Here is a 21,547-nt window from a genome sequence, read left to right on the forward strand (position 1 = left end):
CTTTATCAGAAACTTTCTTATGCACAGACACTGAAATCTTACTGATTCTTCTGGATATATTTGAAAACTCAGAATTCAGGCTAATGAATAAACAATTCCTCACTGCAGAAATTTTTAGGTAACACTTCCTTTGGTTTTTGTAGGGGACAACATTCAGACAGCTATAACAGTTGCCAAAAATGCTGGCATGATTGCTCCAACATACAGAGTGATTCTTGTGGAAGCAAACAAAATGCCTGGATCTTTTCCAGCATCTATAACCTGGAAATCCCTAGAAGAAAACAAAACTGAAGCTTACAGAAGCCTGGTGAGCATATCAGTAGCAGATTTTGTGCAGCAGGAAAACAAACTAAAATAGAATCTTTTAAATAAGGAGTGGGATTATGCTAGTATAACAGAACTGCAATTCACTATCAGAATATGTGCTAGAAGGGTGTTTATGAAGAGAGGATCTTTATAAAAATGTGTTTCCCTTGAGCTTACTTCCTAGAATATTATCCTGTGAACACATTTTTGCTAACTGCCTAACTGGGTTTGAGACCAGCTTTGCAGAAATCCCAGAAAGATTTGTCTCTAGCCCTCATGCTTAGCTGATGCCAACTTAAATGCTTCCTTTGCCTGCAAGAGAAATTTGATGGTATAGTTGTGGACTTAAAATCTGTGGAGCTGCATCGAATCAACCAGCCCTATTCAAGCAGGTAGAGTGTGTCAGCACTTTCCCACACCTGCAGAATTAAAAAAGATCCACTGTTGAGAAATTGCAGAGCCAGGCAGATGGTAGAGAATATCTGCAGGGGCTGTTGAGTGGCTCCTCAGCCTGAGCAACTTCTGCCCTGTGTTTCACTGCACAAAGACTTGCTTAGATGTGGTGCCCATCTGCTGTCTCTAGCCCCTCTCATTTCCAGTGCAGCCCACCAGATTTGCACTGTTGCATGAATTCTACCAAATGAGCAATCCATTTGATAGAACTTATGCAACAAACACCCAGTTAACACTGAAATTATTGGTGTTATATGCCTCAATTCCTTTACAAATCCAAGCAAAGGCAATGGGCCTTGAATCCAAGTCTCACAGAGCTTTCAAATGCACCTGCCTCGTTGTATGTCCTTTACTTTGTCTGTAGTAGTGTCTGTGTAAACATAGAGTAGCTTTTCAGGGGCTAGGCACAGCGCTCAATCTGTCTTATTTTATAGGGGGATGAGAGTCAGACTGAGCCAGGAATCAAGATGGCATTGGGATCAGGCCAGTATCATTTTGCCATGAGTGGAAAATCTTACCAAATTGTAGCACAGCATTTCAGGCACTTACTTCCAAAGGTAAGATCTGGATTATTTAACTGGAGTAGCCTTGCCATTCAGGAGATATGAATTGTCCCAGTGAATTAGCTGAGGAGATCTGTATAAGGACATCTTATGGGAACAATTATAACCCTGAAATACTTACAGGCTGGATGAATCTCTGATGTTATTATATGGGAAAGGATCTGAAAATCCCTGTATTTTTCTCTGTATGTGAGAGGAGCAGGCATGCCTTAAGCCATGAGGACATGATTTTTAAACCTGATTTATGCCTGTATTCCTACCCCTTGCACAGCCCTGACTCTGACCTGTTTTGGAGAACAGGAGAAAATGTGATATTACACATGGTGCAATTCAGCATAGCTTGTCTGTTCCATGGACAGGATAGTCTCATCAATTCTCTTCTTATAACCCCCTGCCTGGTAATCTGCTTTCATTAAGTAACTCAAATGGCATAACCAGGCCTCTTGTCCTTATTGTCATTGTCACTTCTTCAAAATATCACTTAAGATTCCCTTTATCCTTGATCATCAGCCTTTCCAGCTTCAGAGTCTAGAATCAAATGTGATATTTGGCAATTTTAATTCAGATTATTACTGAAATCACTTACTTCAAGTGTTTTAAAAATAATTTCCTATTTTTCTCCTTATAGCTCTTGCTGAATGGAACAGTTTTCGCTAGAATGTCTCCTAGTCATAAATCCAGCCTCATAGAAGAGTTTCAAAAACTGGAGTAAGTTTCCTAATGAATTTGAAAGTGCTTGTTGAATTTCCATGCTTGAAAATAGTCTAGTGAGAACTAGCTTTTGTCTAACGTAGAGTTTCATGGAACTGCACAAAACTGAAACCTCCACACATCTGCAAGTTAGCAATTAAATTCCAAAAGTTTGTTAAAAAAGAGACACTGAACTCCATGCTGGCTTGACAAACTGTCAAAGATCAAATACTTCCTTGGTCCTGGCTTTTGTTTGTTCATATCATCCTTCATTTTTACTTCTCTCTGTGCCTGAAGGAATGACACTTTTCTCCCCAAGATTTTTAAGAATCTCTCCCAGCACTGCAGCTTCTTTGAGCTTGCTGTCTTTTTGTTGTGCTACTGCTGGCTCAATGTGATGGGTTAGAAAATCTGGCAGGGCAGTCTGGATTGTTCACAGTCATGGTGATCTATATAGATATATCTGTATATATAGATTAGATAGATAGATAGATAGATAGATAGATAGATAGATAGATAGATAGATAGCCCCTCACTGCTGTCTGGCCAGACAGGCTTTAACTTTCCAGAAAGGCTTTTAGGAAAAGTCTTGCATGACTTGCATAAATGACTTGCATGGAACAGGTTCTGATTCCTCACCTGCCTTATCACTTTATTTTTTAGTTACTTTGTGGGCATGTGTGGAGATGGAGCCAATGACTGTGGGGTAAGTTAAATTTTTTCACAGTATATTTTAAAAATAAGAAATTAATGCAATGCTGGTAGAATATTCCAAACTCAGCATATGCTGGAGATGGGAGTGTACCACTTTTTCACAGAGCAGCTGTACTATCACCAGTAGTGATTTAGACTTGATCCCACTGTATGGTCCTTACCATTCAAGAGCTGTCCTAGGCAGAGATTTTTGCAAATTCTCCTGGGGGAAGCAAGCAGAGAATCTAGACTAGCTGCATAAAGTTTGGGAGCAAACAAATGCTAAAAAAGGAGACAGAGCCAAACCTTTCTTCTGCAGCTGGTAGTGCATGACTATGGGGTCTGTGGAAAATGAACTGTCCCGTGCTCTCATCCCTGTTCCTTCCCTGGACTCGGCATCTCACTGGAGGAACCCTCAGGGTGGAGCACACCCAGGGAGTGAAGAGGGACTGCTGACAGAACACATCCTGTAACAAGGGGTCACTGCTTGGCTGACATGTAAGCTGCTGTGTCTCCCTGGTGAACACTGAGGAGGAATGTGACTTTCAGGCTTTGAAAGTGGCACATGCAGGGATATCCCTGTCGGAGCAGGAGGCGTCTGTGGCTTCACCTTTCACATCCCGAACGCCCAGCATAGCCTGTGTTCCAGAGCTAATCAGGTAACCATGCGGTTTTCTTTCCTATTTCATAAAGAAGAAAGTTCCCACTCCTCTCAAACATTAGGCTTGGCTGTTCCCATCGAGTCACAACATGTGTATCTAGAGAAAAATAAATGTCTTTAACCTTGAAATTGTCATTTGCCTAGACCCTGTCTGAAATTCCTTTAAGATACATTAATTATCACAGGAGGAGGACATTTACGGTTGTGGTTTATGTCATCAAAAGTATTTTAAATGCAAAAGAAGTAACAAAATGAACAATGCTCCATAAAGGCGAATAAAATGTCCACCAACCAACCTGTATGTAAATTTTAGGTCCTACCTCTGATACCCTATGCTAGTAAAACACAGCATCTGTTATGCCAGGATCCTGATTTTGCTTACTGGGATGTTTGAGTAGCCAGGGAGAAAGCATTATCCTGATAGGATGTTGTATGTTCACTGTAAGAAGAGAGGGCTTGTTAGTTCTGAGCTCATTGGGCAGCTGCCTGGCTTTGTAAACTTTTCCTCATACAGAGTTGTTACCTACACTATTAATGTCAGCAGGAAAGGTTGCTGGGGTAAATTGTAGTCTACAGAACACAAGTGACTGGAATTAAGCCCATTTCATTGAAAAAGATATCTGCAAATGAAGATTTTATTTTCGTGTAGGTCAGATTTTACTTATTTCACCTCCCAGCAAGGTACTGGAAGAGACTTCTCTGCTTGTGACACACCCCTTGTTTTTCAACAGCTTTTTGAGAGAACAGGCACCAGGAACAGACCCATCACCTAACTGCTGTATTTTATTTATGCCTCCACACAGGGAAGGCCGTGCTGCTCTTGTCACTTCCTTCTGCATGTTCAAGTACATGGCACTGTACAGCACAATCCAGTACCTTGGTGTTCTCCTGCTTTACTGGGTATGTATTAGGAACACACTGCTACTATTTCCATGTGGGAGAAACAGGGCATAAAAGCCACATGAAACTGGGAGATGGAGCTTTACCTGAGCTGCAAACTTCTGTGGTGTGATCATATGGTCCTCCTGTACCCTCAGGAGAAAACTGGCAAGATTCTTCCCGTTAACTTCAGCCAGAGGGCTCAAGATCCAAGCTGGGCAGAAAGAAAGCTGAGATACTGAATGGTGTTTTGGATGAGGGCATATGTCTGTGAAAAGGAAGAATCTGGTGTAAGCATATGCTGTTACAATTTATTCAGCATTTAAAGCATGAATTAACTTGACAGTAAGCAAATCCCCTGGAGTGCCTTAAACTACTTTTGCATGGCTTTTTCCCAGATGGAGAGGAGGGCTTTGTGTTCAGAAGTAACCCAGCAGTGAGAAAACAGTCTCTTCAAATATTCTTCTCTTTTATTGCCTGGAGTGAACTGAAAGTGTTGTTAGTCCAAACAATGTGCAAAATGAGAATATTCACCACAGACCCAGTGGTGAGGAACCTATTGACAGGGTGGTAAAATGTGTGGTCTCCTTATCTTCAGATTAGCATTTTGGAACAAACCACAGAGCAGTAGCTCCATGGATATAACAGGGCTTTCTGAAGATGATACAAACATGCCCATGGCAAATGTCTGATCTGTGATTTTTTTTCTTTGTTTTCCTCTTTCAGCAACTAAACTCCTTTGGGAATTACCAATTTTTGTTCCAAGATCTGGCTATTACCACTGTAATTGGTGTGACAAGTAAGCTCCTTAGTCATCCTATGTATTAATGGGAGAATGATCTCAAATATTTTTCTCCTCTTTGGAAATGTCTAATTCTACATATAGAAAGGAAGAAAATGGAGGCCAAGCTTCCTACAGACTAAACATCCTCTATGTAGAATACAGAACATTTAGATTAGTGAAAGAGGGGTTTTGTTTGAGAAAAACCCTGAAGATGGGAAGTACTTAGTGGTGCATTTGTGGAATGTGTAGATTGTTGTTAACTAGGATGCTATATTTAGGACCAAGGAGTAAACCCACACCTAGTGCAGTGGAAAGTCTATTTGGACATTTTCTTGTTGACTTAGGGAAGCAGATTAAGAAGACACCTGACTCCATGCCCAAATGAAAAAGTAGCGATTAACTTTTTTGAGTCCAGCTCATGTTTGAAGCTGTGTAGGCCAGAGCTACAAAATAAAAGAGAGGTGAAAATAGAGAAGAAAGTAATTACAGATGTCAGACACTGCAGAGTAGGGAGTTGTAAGCCAAGAATAAGAGGCGAAACCAGTGCTGAGGCAGAAAGAGAAAGACAATGTTATTGAGACAGAATAAGTGCAGGGAGAGTTTTAGAAGCAGGAATGGCAACGACAGAGCCATGAAAAGCATACAGCAAAACCACATCCTGGTGTGTTCCATCCTTGCTGGAACACAGACAAGAGGAAAAGATTTTGGTGAAATCAAGCCTGAAAAGGTCAGCCACAACAACACTGGGTACCAAAAGCTACATTGCTGTAAGAAGTTTATCTGGAATTGCATCAAAGCTTTGTGCAGAGCTCCTTTACTCAAAGTCTGGATAACTTTGTTAAACATAAGACCAGAGGAAAACCTGTTGTGTCAGGTAATACTGTCCTTCTCCAGCTCAAATAACCAGCCACTAGATGTTTAGTGCAGGAGGATGAACAGAACATGAGCAGCAAAATATCCCAACCACAGCTGACAAGTGACAAAAAGAGAACAGAAGAGCATAAGTATATGTTCATATTCTTGGGCCTGACAGTTGCCAAATAAAACAAAAAGCCAACATTTCATTTTTCAAAAATGCCTCATGATAGTCAGATGACATTAGTTAACCTCTTCTGTGTCAATATGATTTTGTAAGAAAACAACTCTGTTTACACTTGATACAATCTTTGTATATTTTATTAAGAATATTATAGACTGCAAAAGTGTCGTTGATACAGTCAGTATTACACAGCTTGTATTTTACACACCAGTAAACACATGTCTGCATGTTTCAGTGAGTTTCACAGGTGCCTATCCAAAGCTGGTCCCCTACAGGCCTCCAAGCCAGCTCATCTCACCCCCATTGCTGCTCTCTGTTGTGCTTAACATCCTCTTCAGCCTCAGCATGCAGATCTTTGGGTTTGTGGTGGTCCAGCAGCAGCCTTGGTATTCCAAGACTGATGTACACAGGTAGGACCCCTTTCTGGGACTCTGGATACTGCAGGGTTGGCCTTGTGGGGCAGGTCTGTGTGAAACTATGGATCAGTTTAACTGCAGGCCTGATGAGCAGCAGACCCTGTGCTGCCCACAGGGTGCAAACACTTGAACCAGTGTTGTCCGAGGTCCCTAAGCTCTGCAGCAACCCACCACACACCATTCATGTGGTGAGAATGCTTTTGCTGAGCACAGAGAGGATTTGATTGCAGGACAGACCAGGTTTGAGCTCAAGCTCTGACAAGTTCAGCAAGCTCAACCAGTGGTGAGATTGAGGGCATTGCCAATAACCAATATCATGGCTGTGAGGAGGGTTCCTGGTAGTTAATAGTGGAAGCTGGGGGAAATAACCAGGACAGTGATCATTCCCTGAGCAGTGTGACACTCCTTTTCAGTGCCTGCCTGCCAGTGAACAGCCATGAGAAGAATTCATCCTCCAGCCTGGCTCTCCATGGGGTGAGAGATGGAGCCCATGAGCAAACAGACAATGGCTTCAAGAGCTATGAAAACACCACAGTGTGGCTGCTAAGTACCATCAATTGCCTCATTGTAGCACTGGTGTTTTCCAAGGGAAAGCCCTTCAGGCAACCCATCTACACCAACTGTAAGTATGGGGAGAGAAGAAATTATATATAAATCAACTCAGGATGTCAGTTTAATAGGGAAAAAATTAAACTTGACCAAAATTTTGTCAGCCAAAAATCAGGAGAAATACTGTCATGTGAAGGGAACGTAAGCACATATGTTTGTGACAGTTCTGGAAGATACAGTGAATTATGGGAGAGCTATTCTTTTTCTCTTTGGGACAAATCCTGCATCATGCTCTTAGACAAAACTCTCTTCAGTTTTTTTGTTTGTTTTTTTTTTTTTTTAAATTGAAGTGTTAAATAATGCTGTAGGTTTCATGGTTTTGACTTTTTTATAGTAATAGTGAGGAGGGAATTCCTTGTAGAGAGCAGTAAAGTGGGTCATCCCAGAATGAGGCAAAACACAAACGAGTGGGTGGAGGATGAAGTTTGTTGCATGCCAGCTGAAGAGAAATGAATTTACTCATCATTGGAACATTTCCCTACAGATGGAGAAGGTAATAGGTTCTCCATTACTTAGACTCTTTAGATCCTGATCAAGAGCGAAGTCTTGACATCACTGAAGTTGAAGGCAGCGTTCCTGACCTTATTAACAAGATCAACACTATATCCTAGACATTTTTATGAATCACAGGATGTACTGTGATCAGAGAGATAATCACTGGAAAGCTATAAAGCTTCTCAGATGTAAAAGGTCAAATGAGATGTTCAAAATGCTCATTTGGTGTTTTAAATCTGTGGCTACAATGCTTGCCCCACACTCATGTACAGCTACTTGATTGAGTAAAGCTGGGGTTTTACTCTGTTCGTTTTTCTTTTGATCAAAATGTCTTTCTATCTCATGAATTATTTTAATGACTGTGTAGCAGAAAATTATTACAGTCTTCTACAGTAAAGGCAAGCAGCTGAAATTGCTCATAAACCTGTGGGTTTCTTTTTTTACTCTTATGTCTTCAGATGTGTTCGTACTGGTGCTCATAGGGCAGCTGGGCATTTGCCTCTTCTTGATGTTTGCTGACATTGATGATCTCTACTCCAAGATGGATGTGAGTGCCGTTCCAAAGATTTTCTTCCTACTGCCAGTCCATTATAAGAACACTGGGATTGTTTTAGCCAAAGGCACAGACTCTTGCAGGGAGACACATGGTACCCTAAAGACAAATCATATTTAAAGAGGTGAATTTTAGATGATGGGCTTGTTGAAACTTCTGGAAATACGGTGACTCCAAACTAGTATCTGTGCATTCAGAGGGACAGCTACACCTGTAATTCTGATGGTTTCAGCACAGTGTCCAAGCAACAGAGGATAACATCACTAAGCTTGTGTGTGGTATGTTGGTGGCTTGTGAAGCCAGGAGCAGAACAAGTTTTAAAATAAAGCACCACGATCTCGTGTTTCTCAAGCTTTCCTACTCTGTACAAAGGTCCTCTTGCCAAAATCTGCAATAGCACTCAGAGCAGCTAATTGGGGACTCCAGTCCCCAATTTTTCCAGCTCCCTGTTTAAATTTTAGAGAGCCTGCAGTTTCTCAAAGCAGGATTTGGGTTTAGAGCAGTTGTAGAGAAAGACTAGTGGGGCTGCCATGGAAAGAGAGGATCAATCTTGATCCTTGATTAATAAATACCAATAAGATTTGACTTTTGTAGTCTGGCAGAATGCAAGCTGGGAGTTGTGCAAATCCATCCCAAGGGAAATGCGAGGGAAGGATAAGATCTCCACCAGCTGAAGGACAGGGGGTGTCAGTGGACCTGACAATTAGTATGTTGAGGCTGGGAGATGTTAACCTCTTCTACTGTGACACTCTCACAGTCTTGTTGTAGGGTTTACAGGAACAAAAAAAGAAGAGCACCATACTGCTATTTTTTCTGTACATTTTAAATCAGAGCAGTGGCTTTGAGTCACAAATGCTGAACACAATGCAGCTTCCAGTCCTGTATGTTTACATGTCAGTTAACAAGTCGGTTTAGAAAAGGAATTAATTAAATATGGAAAGAGAAGGGGAGTCAAAGGGTTCAGGTCTCGATTTTAAATGCCGATCTAAAGTTGCCTCACCGGGCAGACCCAGTTAGAAAACCTGCCACGAGATGGCACTTTAAAGCAAGTCATCATCCTGCTGTGGACTGGGGTGGCACAGGACATTTTTCAGCACTGCAGCTGCAAGGGGATAAAATGCTTTTGGGGAGAACTGCAGAACTTCCAGCCCAAGCAGTCTGGAGGGAATTCACCGGAATTGCTGAGAAGAGAAAAGGAGGGAGTAGCAATAAAAACCTCTGCAGTAGCCTAGCCCTGCAGAAATTGCTGATCCAAATTGTGCATCTGAGTTGCATCTCCAAAAGCAGTTGAGCTGCAGCCAGAAAGACAGTCCCATCTCTGGGAAACTGGGTTTGGGGCTGAAATACTCAGTTTGAACTATTTCTCAATATTAGAAAGTAAAAAGGCAGTTAGATTTCCTCTTGCAGTTTAAAGAAGGGTTTTCTCTGTTTTCTCTACAGTATAATAGATTTTAAAGCATCTTTATCAGTAATTCCTCAAGACAAATAGCAGTATTAGCTCGTCAGCAGTGTGAGCCAGCTTGGCAGTCTGGATTTTTATGACATGAAGCTTCTGAAGATCTGGAGCACAAGTCATCTAAGGATGGCTGAGGGAGCTGTGTTTGTTTAGCCTCTGGAAAAGGAGGCTCAGGGGAGACCTTAATTCTGTCTACGCTTACCTGAGAGGAGGTTGCAGCAAGATGGGTGTCAGTTTTTTTCTCCCATGTGACAAGTGATAGAGAGGATTTGGCTTCAGGTTGTGCCAAGGAAAGTTTAGACTGGAGATTAAGAAAAAAATTTAACTGAAAGGGTTACAGGCTGGAAGGGAAGGGTTACTGCAGGGAGGTGGTTGAGCCGTCATCCCTGTAAGTATTTAAAAGAAGTGTAGTTGTGGCACTTAGGGACATGGTGGACTTGGCAGTGCCAGGTTTATGGTTGTGCTCAATGACCTTTACAGTTTTTCCCAACCTAAGTGATTCTGTGTTCCATTGTACAAGTACCCACCATTGTTTCCTGTGGACACATTACTGAGCAGCTTCTTTTGCTTTTTCCCCAGCTCGTTTGCACCCCCACCACATGGCGAATCTCCATGGTGGTCATGCTTGCAGTCACACTTGCTGTGTCCTTCCTTGTTGAGGTGAGTGTGCATCATTGGATGTGCTGGTCAGCACTAACTGGAGAGGCAAAATGGTCAAGTCTTTCTCTTTCTCCCTCCTTCTCAGCCCAGTTTAGGAATATCTAGAAAATATCTAGGAGTAATTGCTGCTACCTTACCCTTGCTGGCTTTTCTTAAAGCCCTCTACCTGATTGATAAGGGAAGGCAAGGCCTGGGCAACTTTTCTTTCCTCTGATGAGTGGCTTTTATCAGGCCCTGCCCCAGGCTAGAAAAGTATGGGCAGTCTGAGTTGTTTTCTGCTCAGACCCTGACGACTCTCAGGAAGAGCTGATCACAGTTCTCTGGTGGAGGATTCTGGTGGAGCTGGTATGAAATGTGGTCAATAAAAGGCTGTTTAAGGGACGTGGATGAGCAGGGAGGTAGGAGATCTGGGTCTCCACTATTTGCCCCATGTGTGTACTCTGGATGATGAGTAAACTGCTGTCCTCTTAAACCTTCTTTTTGCTTTTACCTTTACAGGAAGCTGTCATTGAGAACAGAGCCCTGTGGCTGCTTCTGAAAAAGACATTCCGGTACCACTCAAAGAGCCACTACAAGAGGCTGCAGCACATGTTGGAGCAGGACTCAACCTGGCCACCTCTGAATGAAACCTTCTTCTCAGACTCTGTGGCAGTGGCTGTAGAAGGAAATATGGGAGGTCATAGCAATCCAACATTTGACAGCAGTGAGGACTCACTCTGAAGGAAACTGCAGTGGACACATGTCCAGGACAGCTGCATTTGAACTTAAAAGGACTCAGTGACTTAATTGCTGCTCTCCCATTCTAGGAGAGCATCAATGCTAGGAAGATGTAACCTGTTGCTTACATCTAAATTAACTGGAAGCATGAAATCTGCTGCAGTAACACAAAGCCACAAAGATGTTTCCTCTGTCCCCTTGCCCCTACACAAATGGCTGTCAGCTGTAAATTGAACACCTCGCTGAATATTGGTAAAATATTTATGGTTGAAACACCCCGTTGTTGCACCCCTCTGTTGAACTGCATTATGCAATCCCTAAGGGTGGGAGATGCTCCAGATGGAAAGTAGCTCATTGCAATAGCAGTACTCCTCTGGGCAGATCCCCTTTAGAAAAAAAGTAGAACTTACTCCTGATAGAGGCTGCTGAGCACAGGCATTCCTGGGATCCCTCATGGAGTTTCAGATACTGCTACTCAGTGTCTTGGGGTTTTTTGGAGGTTTTAAGCCCTCTGGCAGATACTCGGCTTCCAGAGCTGAAAGGAGCTGCAAACAGCCAGAGCTTTCTGGAAGTGTCCAGTCTCAGCATCATTGTGCTCTTCCCATGGTGGGAACAAAAAGAGCTCTCTTGCTAGCTCACTGCTACCAGGAAACCTGCTTACCCTCTCAGTTTTTTAGCAAGTGATACTTGCATTTTATGGGTAAAAAATTGTTGACCTGCAAAGCAGAATGATTTCATTATTTAATATTTTTTGGTGGGAGGTATTTGTTCAGGATATCCATGAAAAAAATGTAGAATGGGATGAATTAATTAAAAATTATGATCTCATCCTGCGGTCTTCAAGAAAACATGCTGTCCCTTGTGGTGTGAGCTTGCTTTCCTATGGCAGATCCTGCAAAGCTGACATCAAAAACAAACATTGAAGGAACTATTAACCTCAAGGACCTAAGGTCTGAAATACAAGATGTGGAACCAGCTAGGTCTCAAAATAATTTTTTAATTCTGTGGCATGCTCTTAAGTTGAACCATCTGAGGTTTAGTCTCTGGTTCTCCATAACTGCAGATGCAATGCATTCATCATCTCATATCCCTCATCTGTTAACCTTTGATGGAGAATTTTACTTGTTTTGCTGTGCTGTGTTCGCCATACATAAATGCAACAACACTGCACATTCCTGCAAGTGTTACGTACTAAAACAATGTGCAGCTTCTACCTGCACGTAGTCTCTTGGCCCACTGATGTTAATCTGCCTTTCATCTCACTGCATTTTGCAATCTTGGTCCCCAGCTGGATAAAACAAGAAGATAGTCCATCAAAAGGGTTTTGGACCAAGAGGAACAATTCTTTCTTTGGATAAGTTTGTGCAGGGGAGCTGTGCCTTCTGAGCTGACCTCACAGTTTCCTTTCCGCAGTTGGAGCTAAGCCATGTTTTTATGGGGTGGGGCTGAGAAACTCTATTATGGGAAACTGTGTTTTCCTACCATTGTATGCTAAAGCACTCTTGTGCTGCCACAAAAAGACAGGAATCCGGCAGGTTGGGAATAATGGGGAAAACTTCTTTGGTTTTTAGACTTTAAAAGCAGCTTGGGAAACAGAGAGCAAATCAGAAGAAATCATTAATTGTTTTAAGTCAACATAGCTGCACCAGAGTGGAGTCTGAACATAACCTAGCCTGAATCTAAAAATAATTAAGAAAATAAGGAAATAATAGCTAAGAAAAAAAGAGAAAAAAAAACCCCAACAAATTCAAACAAACAATATTTCAACTAGAACAAAACTTTTATTTGACTCAAAGCAATTTTTTCTTCTGTTTTTGACAAGATTGACATATGCAAATAGAGTAAATACCTTCCTGTCTACAGTAGTTCACCTAATGGTAAATGCTTGTCACAAAGCCGCATAACTTGGCACAAACCAGAAATACTTCATGTTAATTCCTAGAAGAGTCTCCGAAGTTTTCATGGGTTCCCAGTTCACAGCAAAATCCACCTGAAGAGGAAGGCTAGGATACTCTCTGCATTCCTGGCATCCTCTTTTAGATACAGTAACATTTTTCTTGAAGCCAAACTTCACTGTCCTGTTATGAATTCCCTCACAAAACTAATATGTTACTGCACGTGATACAGTGACTGCAGCGGTAACATTGCAGACCAGGCATGTGATTTATATTTAGATACCACAGACACTAAAAAAGTATCAAATCTTGGTAAACCCGTGGTAATGCCTGCTGCTGAAATACAGCCTTAGCAGCAAGAGAGCAGAATTCGGATTAATGTTTAAACTCTAAGCACTGTAATCGTCTCTGCTGCTTTAACTTCTCCTTTTCAAAGAGGTCAGTGAGTCAGTCAGCACTTGGGGGGACAGTTACAAAGATTTACAAAGATTTACAAAGATTTACAAGGATTTGGGGTGATACATGATGGAAAACTGATGAACGTCTTTTCTGGCTGTTTGCACACATTCCTGGCAGAAGGCTGAAAGGAATAATAATAGGAAGCTAAGGAGATATTGCATACTTGTAACAGCTAAATATTTCCCTTACAATGACTTCGTCCCTTCTTGGAGAGCAGTACTGGCAAAGACTGACGTGACAACTTCCAGGGCTATTGAAACTGGTTAGAATTGATGTTACCAACCTTTTCAGTGCCCTCTGTAGAGAGGATTTGAAGACAACTCCAGTGTGGAACTCCGAAAAGTTTATTTAATTTGAACTTTGCACTTCCATCCAAGGCTGAAACTTCATGTTTGAAATACTAATGGAAGTGCCTGGAGGCAGACTGGTCCTCATGAGGTGATGGTAGTTCAGTCCAGACACACCTTCAGTGTCTGAGGGCTGGCACCCTGATTCAGTGTCTGTCTCTTTGTTCTGGTGAGTGTCGAAGAATGCATTAAATTTTCAATGAGGGACCAAATTTGTCAGATGAATAATTCATTTAACTTCCAACCTTTATGCAGAAAACATTTTCATTGGCTATTTTAGCTCCACTAGCTCTCAGAATAGTCTTTCTACCTCAGAGAAGCCGAGTGGTGAGTAAATCTCTAAAAAACTTCATCTAAAACTTTTACTGTTAGTTAGGTACTACAGTAACCAAAATTATGCTCTCAGATGTCTGTGGGGCTTGTGTCTTGTTTTAACATAAACCATGAGAGTGAGTGGTGACAGTTGTTATAAGACTGACGGAATGTAGAATAGCTAAAATATGGCAGTACGAGGAAATCAAACCATCATTTTAGCAGTACTCTGAGGCTGATTACTGCTGACCTCACAGACCATTAGGTTTTCTTTCTTCCAAATAAATATCATATTCACAGTGATTTTCTTAAATAAAAAAATATCACAGACTTTTATGCTACTTCAGTCTTCTCCCTCCCCCCTGTTTGGATACTGTCTCCTGAGCAGCAGTGTAAGATCAGAAAGGTCTAACCTCGGTTAGATGGCTGTGCTGGGAAATCACGTGACTTCCAGTCATGACAAAGTCTGGCTTTTGGTTTACAGTATATTTGCTGACAGAGAGGAATTGGCTATCAGCATTTTCTAGTTACAGACATGGATAAGCTGATAAACTGTTTCTTGGAAGCCAGGAGTAACAACCGTGTCCTGGGATGCCTCAGGCACAGCATTGCCAGCCAGGAAAGAGGATCCCTGACTCCTGACAAATGTTTTATGAATCTTCAGGAAGACATAAGAGTTAGAGGTGAACACTGAGAGCTGCAATTCCTGAAGATGGTGTGATGAGATTAGAGGTGGTGGAGGGGTGAAGGGATGGCAGCTCTGAGATGCACTGACCTGTTTGCCGTGATCACATGCTGCTTAGAGCCAGGCACAGGTTACATTGCCCCCAAATTCACTGCTAAAATCATTGTTCCTGAGCTGAATTACGGGGCAAGATTCAGCCTTTTGAGAGGTTTCTTGAGGAGGTGAAGTGCTGTCTGGAGTGCTGCCCAGGAGCACTTTTATTGCTGCCTCTCACTGATCTTGGCTAAGTCCATGTGAAGAGCTGGGGCTTTTGCCAGCACAGGTGTGTTGGCTGCACATCACATTTTTGTATCTCCAGTATCTGTAGGATGAGTAGCACTCCCACACTGAACAAGTGCTCAGAGATGCCAGTGTACCTGTGTACTTAAATTACTGGTGTCCATCATTTTGCAACTGCAACTTTTATATCAAGATAAGGCATTCTCTCTAAAGGGCTTGCAATGACAATTAACTTAATCATTATCTCAGGAGATCCAAGTTGTGTGAATTAGATTGCAATACCTGGCAAAGTCCAGACACCCAACTAAATTAGAAATTCTGTATTTCTTCTTGCAATGGCAGTTTGTAATGACAGTCTTTATAACTTGGTGGTTGTTTTGATATCCTGCAACTATTGAGCACAAATAAACCTTCTACTAAGAGACTGCAGACAGCAATGCTCCAGTTAAGGGGGATGACTCTGGCATGAAGCAGGAATTGCTCCTTGAAGCCCAAGGGTGATAAAGGGGTATGAATTGGAATCAAACAGAAAATTGGATCCATGTTCCCACCACAGCTTGTTCTGTGTTAACTCAATGAACTCACATCCTGACTTTCAATGAGTGGTGTGAAACCTCCCTGGATAACTCTGAGTTCAATTTCTGTGCTGTTAGCATGGCCACCGAATTGTAAAGTCCTGTTTCAAGTTGGCTACTTGTGTCTCAATGCTTCAGTCACTTCCCCATCCCCAGCAGCCTCCCAGGCTGCATGACCTCGCTGAGGAGCATAGCAAAGTTCAGGTAACCATCTGCACCAAGAGAGGAGGGAGTCACCTGCATCTCATTCTCCTCACCATCCTGTATACTGAGCTAACATGTTGAAATATATCTGGAATTGCACAGCAAAGGAGGAATGGGGCAGAGGGAAGTGAGGTGGGCAGGGCAGCAAGAAGCGTGGGCATGGCCTGTATGATGCAGTAATGATGCATCTGTATCTGCAGCATCTTCATTATACAGGTGAATCCAGTAATTTGTGTTAAGAATCAAGAACAGCTTGGAAATTTAATTTCACAAAAAGACAACTGGATAACAATTCTGTTCTTCCAAGACCTGCTTCCTGGCCCTGCTACAGGCTGATTACACAGTCTCGTCAAGCAGCTTGTGAGTGGTTTTTAAGGAGTCTAGGCATCTGGCTCACATTGAGGTATGTGCTTTCTTTCCCAGCCTCAGTTCCACACTCTTAAAATAGGGGTTACAGCTATTTTTGCCTCCCAAAGGAATTAAGAAGAGCAATAGTTAGGGTGGTGGGAGATGCAAAGCCCTTGGCTGGGTTGTCCTGGTCAGGGTGTTTTATGGGCACTGGGCAAATGAAGCTGAACATGCTCACGTGAAGAGAGAGGTTTAAAGGCCTGATCTTTGAGCTGTTGTTTTTTGGACAGTATTATTTCTAAGAGGCACTAGTTTAAAAGAATATACTGGAGAAGATTACTGACACTATGTATCTTGAGACTTAATGTAACTACCCAAAACACCTACACAGACCCTCAGCTGGAAAACCCTCAGCAGTACTTTTTTTTTTTTTACTTTTTCAGAAAGTTGTGGTTAAAGTCATGGATATAGAGAGAAAGCCTATGGAAACCAATTGATGAAAATGAATGAAAAGCCTGCACCAGTGCAAATACACCCAGACTACCACAAAAATCATCATAGGCAAGGAAATAAAAGCAGATATAGCAACCAGGCTAGTGCTGCAGGAATTCATCGTAAATGGTACCAATCTTGACTTTTTATTTCTTAATGTGATAGCTGGGAAAAGTAAGGCTGAACAGTTGAACGTAGATGCGAAGTTATACTTAGATACAAGAGTATTTGGGGGCAATTAAAGATTGGGTTTCTGACATTTTATTAAGGCTTATTTAATGTTTCCAGAAAGGCACAGTTGCTAGGAAACCTTGATGGCAAGTGTAGTAAAAACTGACCAGTGACTGCTGTGGCCAGGGGATGCTCCTGCAATGGCCTGAGCTCTTTGTGACAGCCCATCAGTAGTAGTTTCTCTCTTCACTGGATTTATCAGAGAAGCTGTTCACAACAGCGGCAGCCAGACCAGCAAGAATGACACCTACAGTCGCCATAGTACCGATAACTACTTTAGTGACCTATAAAGGGAAAGTAAAACAAAGGTTGGAAAAAACAAGAGCACTTATATTTACAACCCCCCTTGCATGATAATACAGAAACGGCAGGGACAATCAGGGTAATTAAATCAAAGAGAGCCGTGTGCCATATCAGCAGAAGGAGTATCACCCAGGTTTGTAGCCCTCGGAGGTGGCACTCAGTGAGAGGGCACTGTCAGGCTGCACACAGAGCAGAGTGACCCTCCAGCTCCAGGGGCTCTGGGGAGGCCAGAGGCAGCGCTGCTTTGGAGCCCACGCCTGGCACTGGGCTGTGCCCATGCAGGCTGCAGGCTGTGTCCCAGTGCTGGGCTCACAGGCAGCAGCCAGGAGCTGCTCTGGGAGGCACCCAGGGCTCACCCTGTGCCACTCACCTGGTCAGAGACTCCCTCTCCATAGCGGAGCTCTGTCACAAAGTGCTCACAGTTCCTAGTAACCACATCATATGTCACGACCCTGTCAATCCATTCCTCAGCTCTCCGGATGATCTCCTTCACAGGACGAGGTTTGCGGGAGCGGTCATACTTGTTGTTGACACGCCATTTATCATTTCCCACCACCACTTTCAGGAGTTGCTTCTTCACCTTGGCCCTTGTGTTGAATATTGATGTTAATACTTCTCCATTCTCTGGGGAAAACAAGGAGTTAAGGCGGCAGGGAGACCCTCTCTGGCTCCTCCAGGAACTCAGATGGGTTTCTGATTGTTCCTGGAAACGTCATCTATGCACAAAGGGTCCTCCAGCACCAGCCCATGGAAGGAGACAGGGCTCCTGGGGCATCCCACTCAGCACCCTGCCAGGTGGCATCATACTTACCTACAGGCGTCAAGTGGACGATATATCCATCCCCCACGTAGAGGGCCCAGTGCTGGTAAAATGGCCGGTAGATCTGGATCAGGTCCCCAGGCTCAGGTTTACTCTCCTCCTGTCCCATCTCAGGAGCGTGCAGTGAGGACGTGCAGCTGTAGCTGGGCCGGCTGAGCGCAGGGCAGAGCGCAGCGGGGAGGCGAGGGCTGTGCAGGGGCAGCTGCCGGGAGCGCAGGCACGGAGGGTGTCAGTGGCGGCCCCGAGGGCAGCGGCTGCGGGAGCGGCGGCCCCGCTGGCACCCAGCGCATCCGGCCGAGGCCGAGCCCGGCCCGGCTGTGTGTGCAGCTGCTGCCGCCGGCCGCGCCTGCCCCCGGCCGCCCGCGGTGCCCGCGCTCCCCTCCCGGCCGCGCTCCCTTCGGGGCTCCGCTGCCGCCGGCGCCGGGCCCGCTCCGCTGCCCAAAGGCGGCTGCCCGGGGGTGCCCGCGGTGCCCAGCCCGTGCCCAGCCCCTGGGGCACCTCCGGCCCGTGCCCGGCACAGCCGCGCCCGCCGCCGGCAGCGAGCAGGGGCTGCATCCTGCTGGGAAACGCCCGCTCGCATCGCCCGAGATCCGCTCACCCCAGCGCCTGTTCTGCTTCTGTCGTGGATAAAGCCTCGGCTGCTTCTTCCCTCTGAGTACAAAAAGGTTAAAGCTCATGGGTTACTGTATAACCACCTAAAAAGTTTGTCCTTGAAAGAAGTTTCGATTTCATTTCCAGGAATCCAAAGCCAAGTTTTTGATTAACCTAATAAACCAACTTTACCAAAAAAGACAAGTTTTTCACTTCCGCCCTTCTCATTCCCTACTGGATGGGGCTGGCAGTGGGGAGGAGTGAAAGTGATTGGTTGGCTGGTGCTTTATTGTAGGCTGGGGTTTAAACAGTTTAGAGCACACAAAACCAGGCGTCTCTCACCGACAGCTGTTCTGCTCTCACCTCTCCCTGCAGTGCAGGCAGTTACATGTAAGAAAAGCAACACAGGATTCTGTGTCTCACAAGTGGGATGCAGATTACCTGGCTCCAAATGCTTGAGGCAGATGCTCCAGCCAAAGGACAATAAAGCAGACTTTGCCTTCGAAGTTTTCTTCCAAGACAATCCACACAGCAGCGTTGTGACAAGGAAATGCTGTGGCTCACTCCCCTGGGAGATGAAGCATGGGTGCCTCACTGCTCATTCTTCACATCCCTCACCCCCAGCACAGCAGGGACCCTGGCTTTGCCTTCCTATTGCCTGGCAGAAGATTGATCTCATGCTGGCACTACGAACGCTTTAGAATCAACATTTAACCCTTGAAGTTAGAATGGCCGCAGCTCTGTGAGTCAAAGTCTCCTGGCTGCCTTAGTAATTCTTTAAGCCCCTCAGTGTTTTGGTAGTGCAAGGAGTAGAATCCTAGAATGGGCTGTGAGTCTGAAGGGATGATGAAAATCGTCTAGCAGGTTTGTTCATGTTCAAGGCCAACAATCATTGCCCTTGGAGAGGTGAAGTGGGAAATTTTGGTGGCAGAGGGGAAGAAAGAACTGAGAAAGAAAAAGGCAGCTGGGGTTTTCTGTCACTGACACTGGGGGTCTGCTGCTGACAGAGAGAGTCAGCAGAAGCAGGGACAGGAACATTGTCTTGGGTTGAAAGACATGTGTCTGTTATACAAGGTAGGGCCCTCTTTTGAAATTTAGAATATAAACCCTCTCTGTCCGAATTAGTGTAATTTTGAAATTCAGGGGCTTGCAGGTAAAGGTATGAGAATAGGAATAATAGGTTTTTTGCTAGTATGTATAAAAAGGCAAAAACCTAATAGTACCTACGGCATCACTAGCAAACAGAACCAAGGACACAGTAACATTGTTCTCGGCCGCAGGCACTTTCCCTTTGGTGTGGTTGCTGTTACAGTGGGCAGGAATGAGTGAGAAATGGGGGGGTGCTGGACGGCCGTAGCTGCAGAGCGTCCCGGGAAGGCAGCAGGGTGCGGGCTGCTGTGTGGAGAAACGCGGAGCAATCCCGAACAAAGAGCGGTGTTGGGCCAGCCCCGGCCCGGCTCTGAGCAGGGCAGGGAGAGGCGGAGTTCAGGATTTATGGGCACACGAGCAGATGGTTCTAGGTGCCTCAGGTGCCGGGGAATTTTCCCCACAATAAGCGATTGCCTGGACTGCTTTTTCTGATGTCAGAGAGCGAGATCCAGAAAAAGATCTGCTGCTGCTTTTGCCTCTGTTCGCGGTGACTGTCCCTCTGAAAGAAACTCTTAAATAAAGGAAAGAGATTTCACCCTCCCTCCTCCCATATGTCTCAAGCATTTAGACATCAGTGCTTTTTTTGCAAAGTAATGGCAAAAATTCCAAGAGTAACAAGTAAAGAAAAAGCAAGGGGAAAAAAACCCCAATCACCAACAAACCATTAATAGGCAGGTAAATACTGAGCAAACCACCATCACACCAAAATCAGGACGACCCTGTAAAACACTGAAGGATACAGCCTGTAAACGTGCCCTGGCTTCCTATCTCCCCACCTCCCAGGAGCTGCTCAGTTTAGGCAGCACAAGTGCAGGTTTCAAGACACGGCACATGCCCTGCCCGTCTCTTTGCAGACCTGGCAGCCGGAGCTTTCCCACTCTTACGCGTTCAGGCTTCTTAGTGAATTTTTCCCATTGTCACCGTGAGGACGCTTGGAGCAGGAGAGGGTGAATGCGTGGAGACGGAATGCGGGTGAATGAACCATATGAAGGAATTGTCTGATATCCCTGGCACATGAAGGGAACCGTTTGGGGAGGGGAATGGGGGTTTGGCAGTTTTGTGGCTGGTTTGGAGCTCTCTTGCGCTCGGGGCATGCGGAGCCGTGGCGCGGTGCCGCGGGCAGCGCTGCGCTCTGTGCCGGGACTCGGCTGCGCTCTGGCTCAGCACCACGATGTGTTTGTTGGTGGCTGCGCTGCCCGCCCGTGGCCGCTGCTGCTGAGCGGATTGGCCGCGGCTCCCCCGCCTGCCCCGCCCGGGCCGTTCCGTGCCGAGCCCGCCCGTGCCCCTGCCGCTGTCGGGACAGCGCTGCTCCGCGCCCTGGGAGTGCGGCTGTGGAGCTCTTGGCTGCTCTGCTCCATACATGTTCTAGTACAGAACTCTTGCTGCTCTTTCCTCCTTTCTGCCTCAAAGCCCCGTCATTTCGAAGTCACAGTCATTTGGAGGGAGGAGTCTTCTTTTGCATCCAGGAAGGTTCCCGCCTTCCTTGGCAGAATTCTGTCTTTTACACCAACACCTCACCTACACCCGGTCTCATTTGGAAAACACAGTAAACCCTCAGCAGTAATTTGTATTTCAGTGATGCAATGGAAGAACGTCCAGGAGCTAGCTGATCAAAACATGAGGAAAAGCCAGCACCAGTCATTTATAAAGAACTGGAGGGCTGGTGTGGGGAAGGGAATGCATAAATTGCTTGCAAATGCTCCCAGATTGCCACAAAAATCATCACAGACAGTGCAATAAAACCAGATGTGGTAACTAGGCTAGAACTGTTGCGAATCCTCTTAAACAGTGGTCATCTTGATTTATCATTTCTTAGTGGGAGAAGTAAGGCTGAATTCTTAAACCTGCCCTTAAAGCTATATTCAGGTAAAAGAGATTTTAGG

General features: G+C 44.6%; 2 protein-coding genes across 2 annotated transcripts in view; one reads left to right on the forward strand and one right to left on the reverse strand.

Annotated features, from left to right (window-relative positions):
- Positions 1-10,977, forward strand: part of LOC117000799 (probable cation-transporting ATPase 13A4) — a 36,084-nt gene extending 25,107 nt beyond the window's left edge. Inside the window, exons 19-30 of the mRNA XM_033068824.1 lie at positions 144-307; positions 1,194-1,316; positions 1,951-2,030; positions 2,676-2,718; positions 3,255-3,364; positions 4,170-4,266; positions 4,972-5,044; positions 6,304-6,478; positions 6,898-7,106; positions 8,047-8,135; positions 10,177-10,257; positions 10,756-10,977. Coding sequence (XP_032924715.1) covers positions 144-307; positions 1,194-1,316; positions 1,951-2,030; positions 2,676-2,718; positions 3,255-3,364; positions 4,170-4,266; positions 4,972-5,044; positions 6,304-6,478; positions 6,898-7,106; positions 8,047-8,135; positions 10,177-10,257; positions 10,756-10,977 — 1,466 coding nt within the window. The remainder of the gene's footprint in view (positions 1-143; positions 308-1,193; positions 1,317-1,950; positions 2,031-2,675; positions 2,719-3,254; positions 3,365-4,169; positions 4,267-4,971; positions 5,045-6,303; positions 6,479-6,897; positions 7,107-8,046; positions 8,136-10,176; positions 10,258-10,755) is intronic.
- A 6,283-nt stretch (positions 10,978-17,260) lies between these two features.
- LOC117000810 (phospholipase A and acyltransferase 1-like) lies at positions 17,261-18,620 on the reverse strand. Its single transcript, XM_033068843.1, has 3 exons — positions 18,523-18,620; positions 17,916-18,126; positions 17,261-17,728 (listed from the first exon to the last, which is right to left on the reverse strand). The coding sequence occupies exons 2-3, from the start codon at positions 18,031-18,033 to the stop codon at positions 17,457-17,459; spliced, it is 390 nt and encodes a 129-aa protein (XP_032924734.1). The 5' UTR covers positions 18,034-18,126; positions 18,523-18,620; the 3' UTR covers positions 17,261-17,456.
- Between the last annotated feature and the right edge of the window lie 2,927 nt (positions 18,621-21,547).

Source organism: Catharus ustulatus, chromosome 10 (assembly GCF_009819885.2).
Source record: "Catharus ustulatus isolate bCatUst1 chromosome 10, bCatUst1.pri.v2, whole genome shotgun sequence".
Taxonomy (NCBI): domain Eukaryota; kingdom Metazoa; phylum Chordata; class Aves; order Passeriformes; family Turdidae; genus Catharus; species Catharus ustulatus.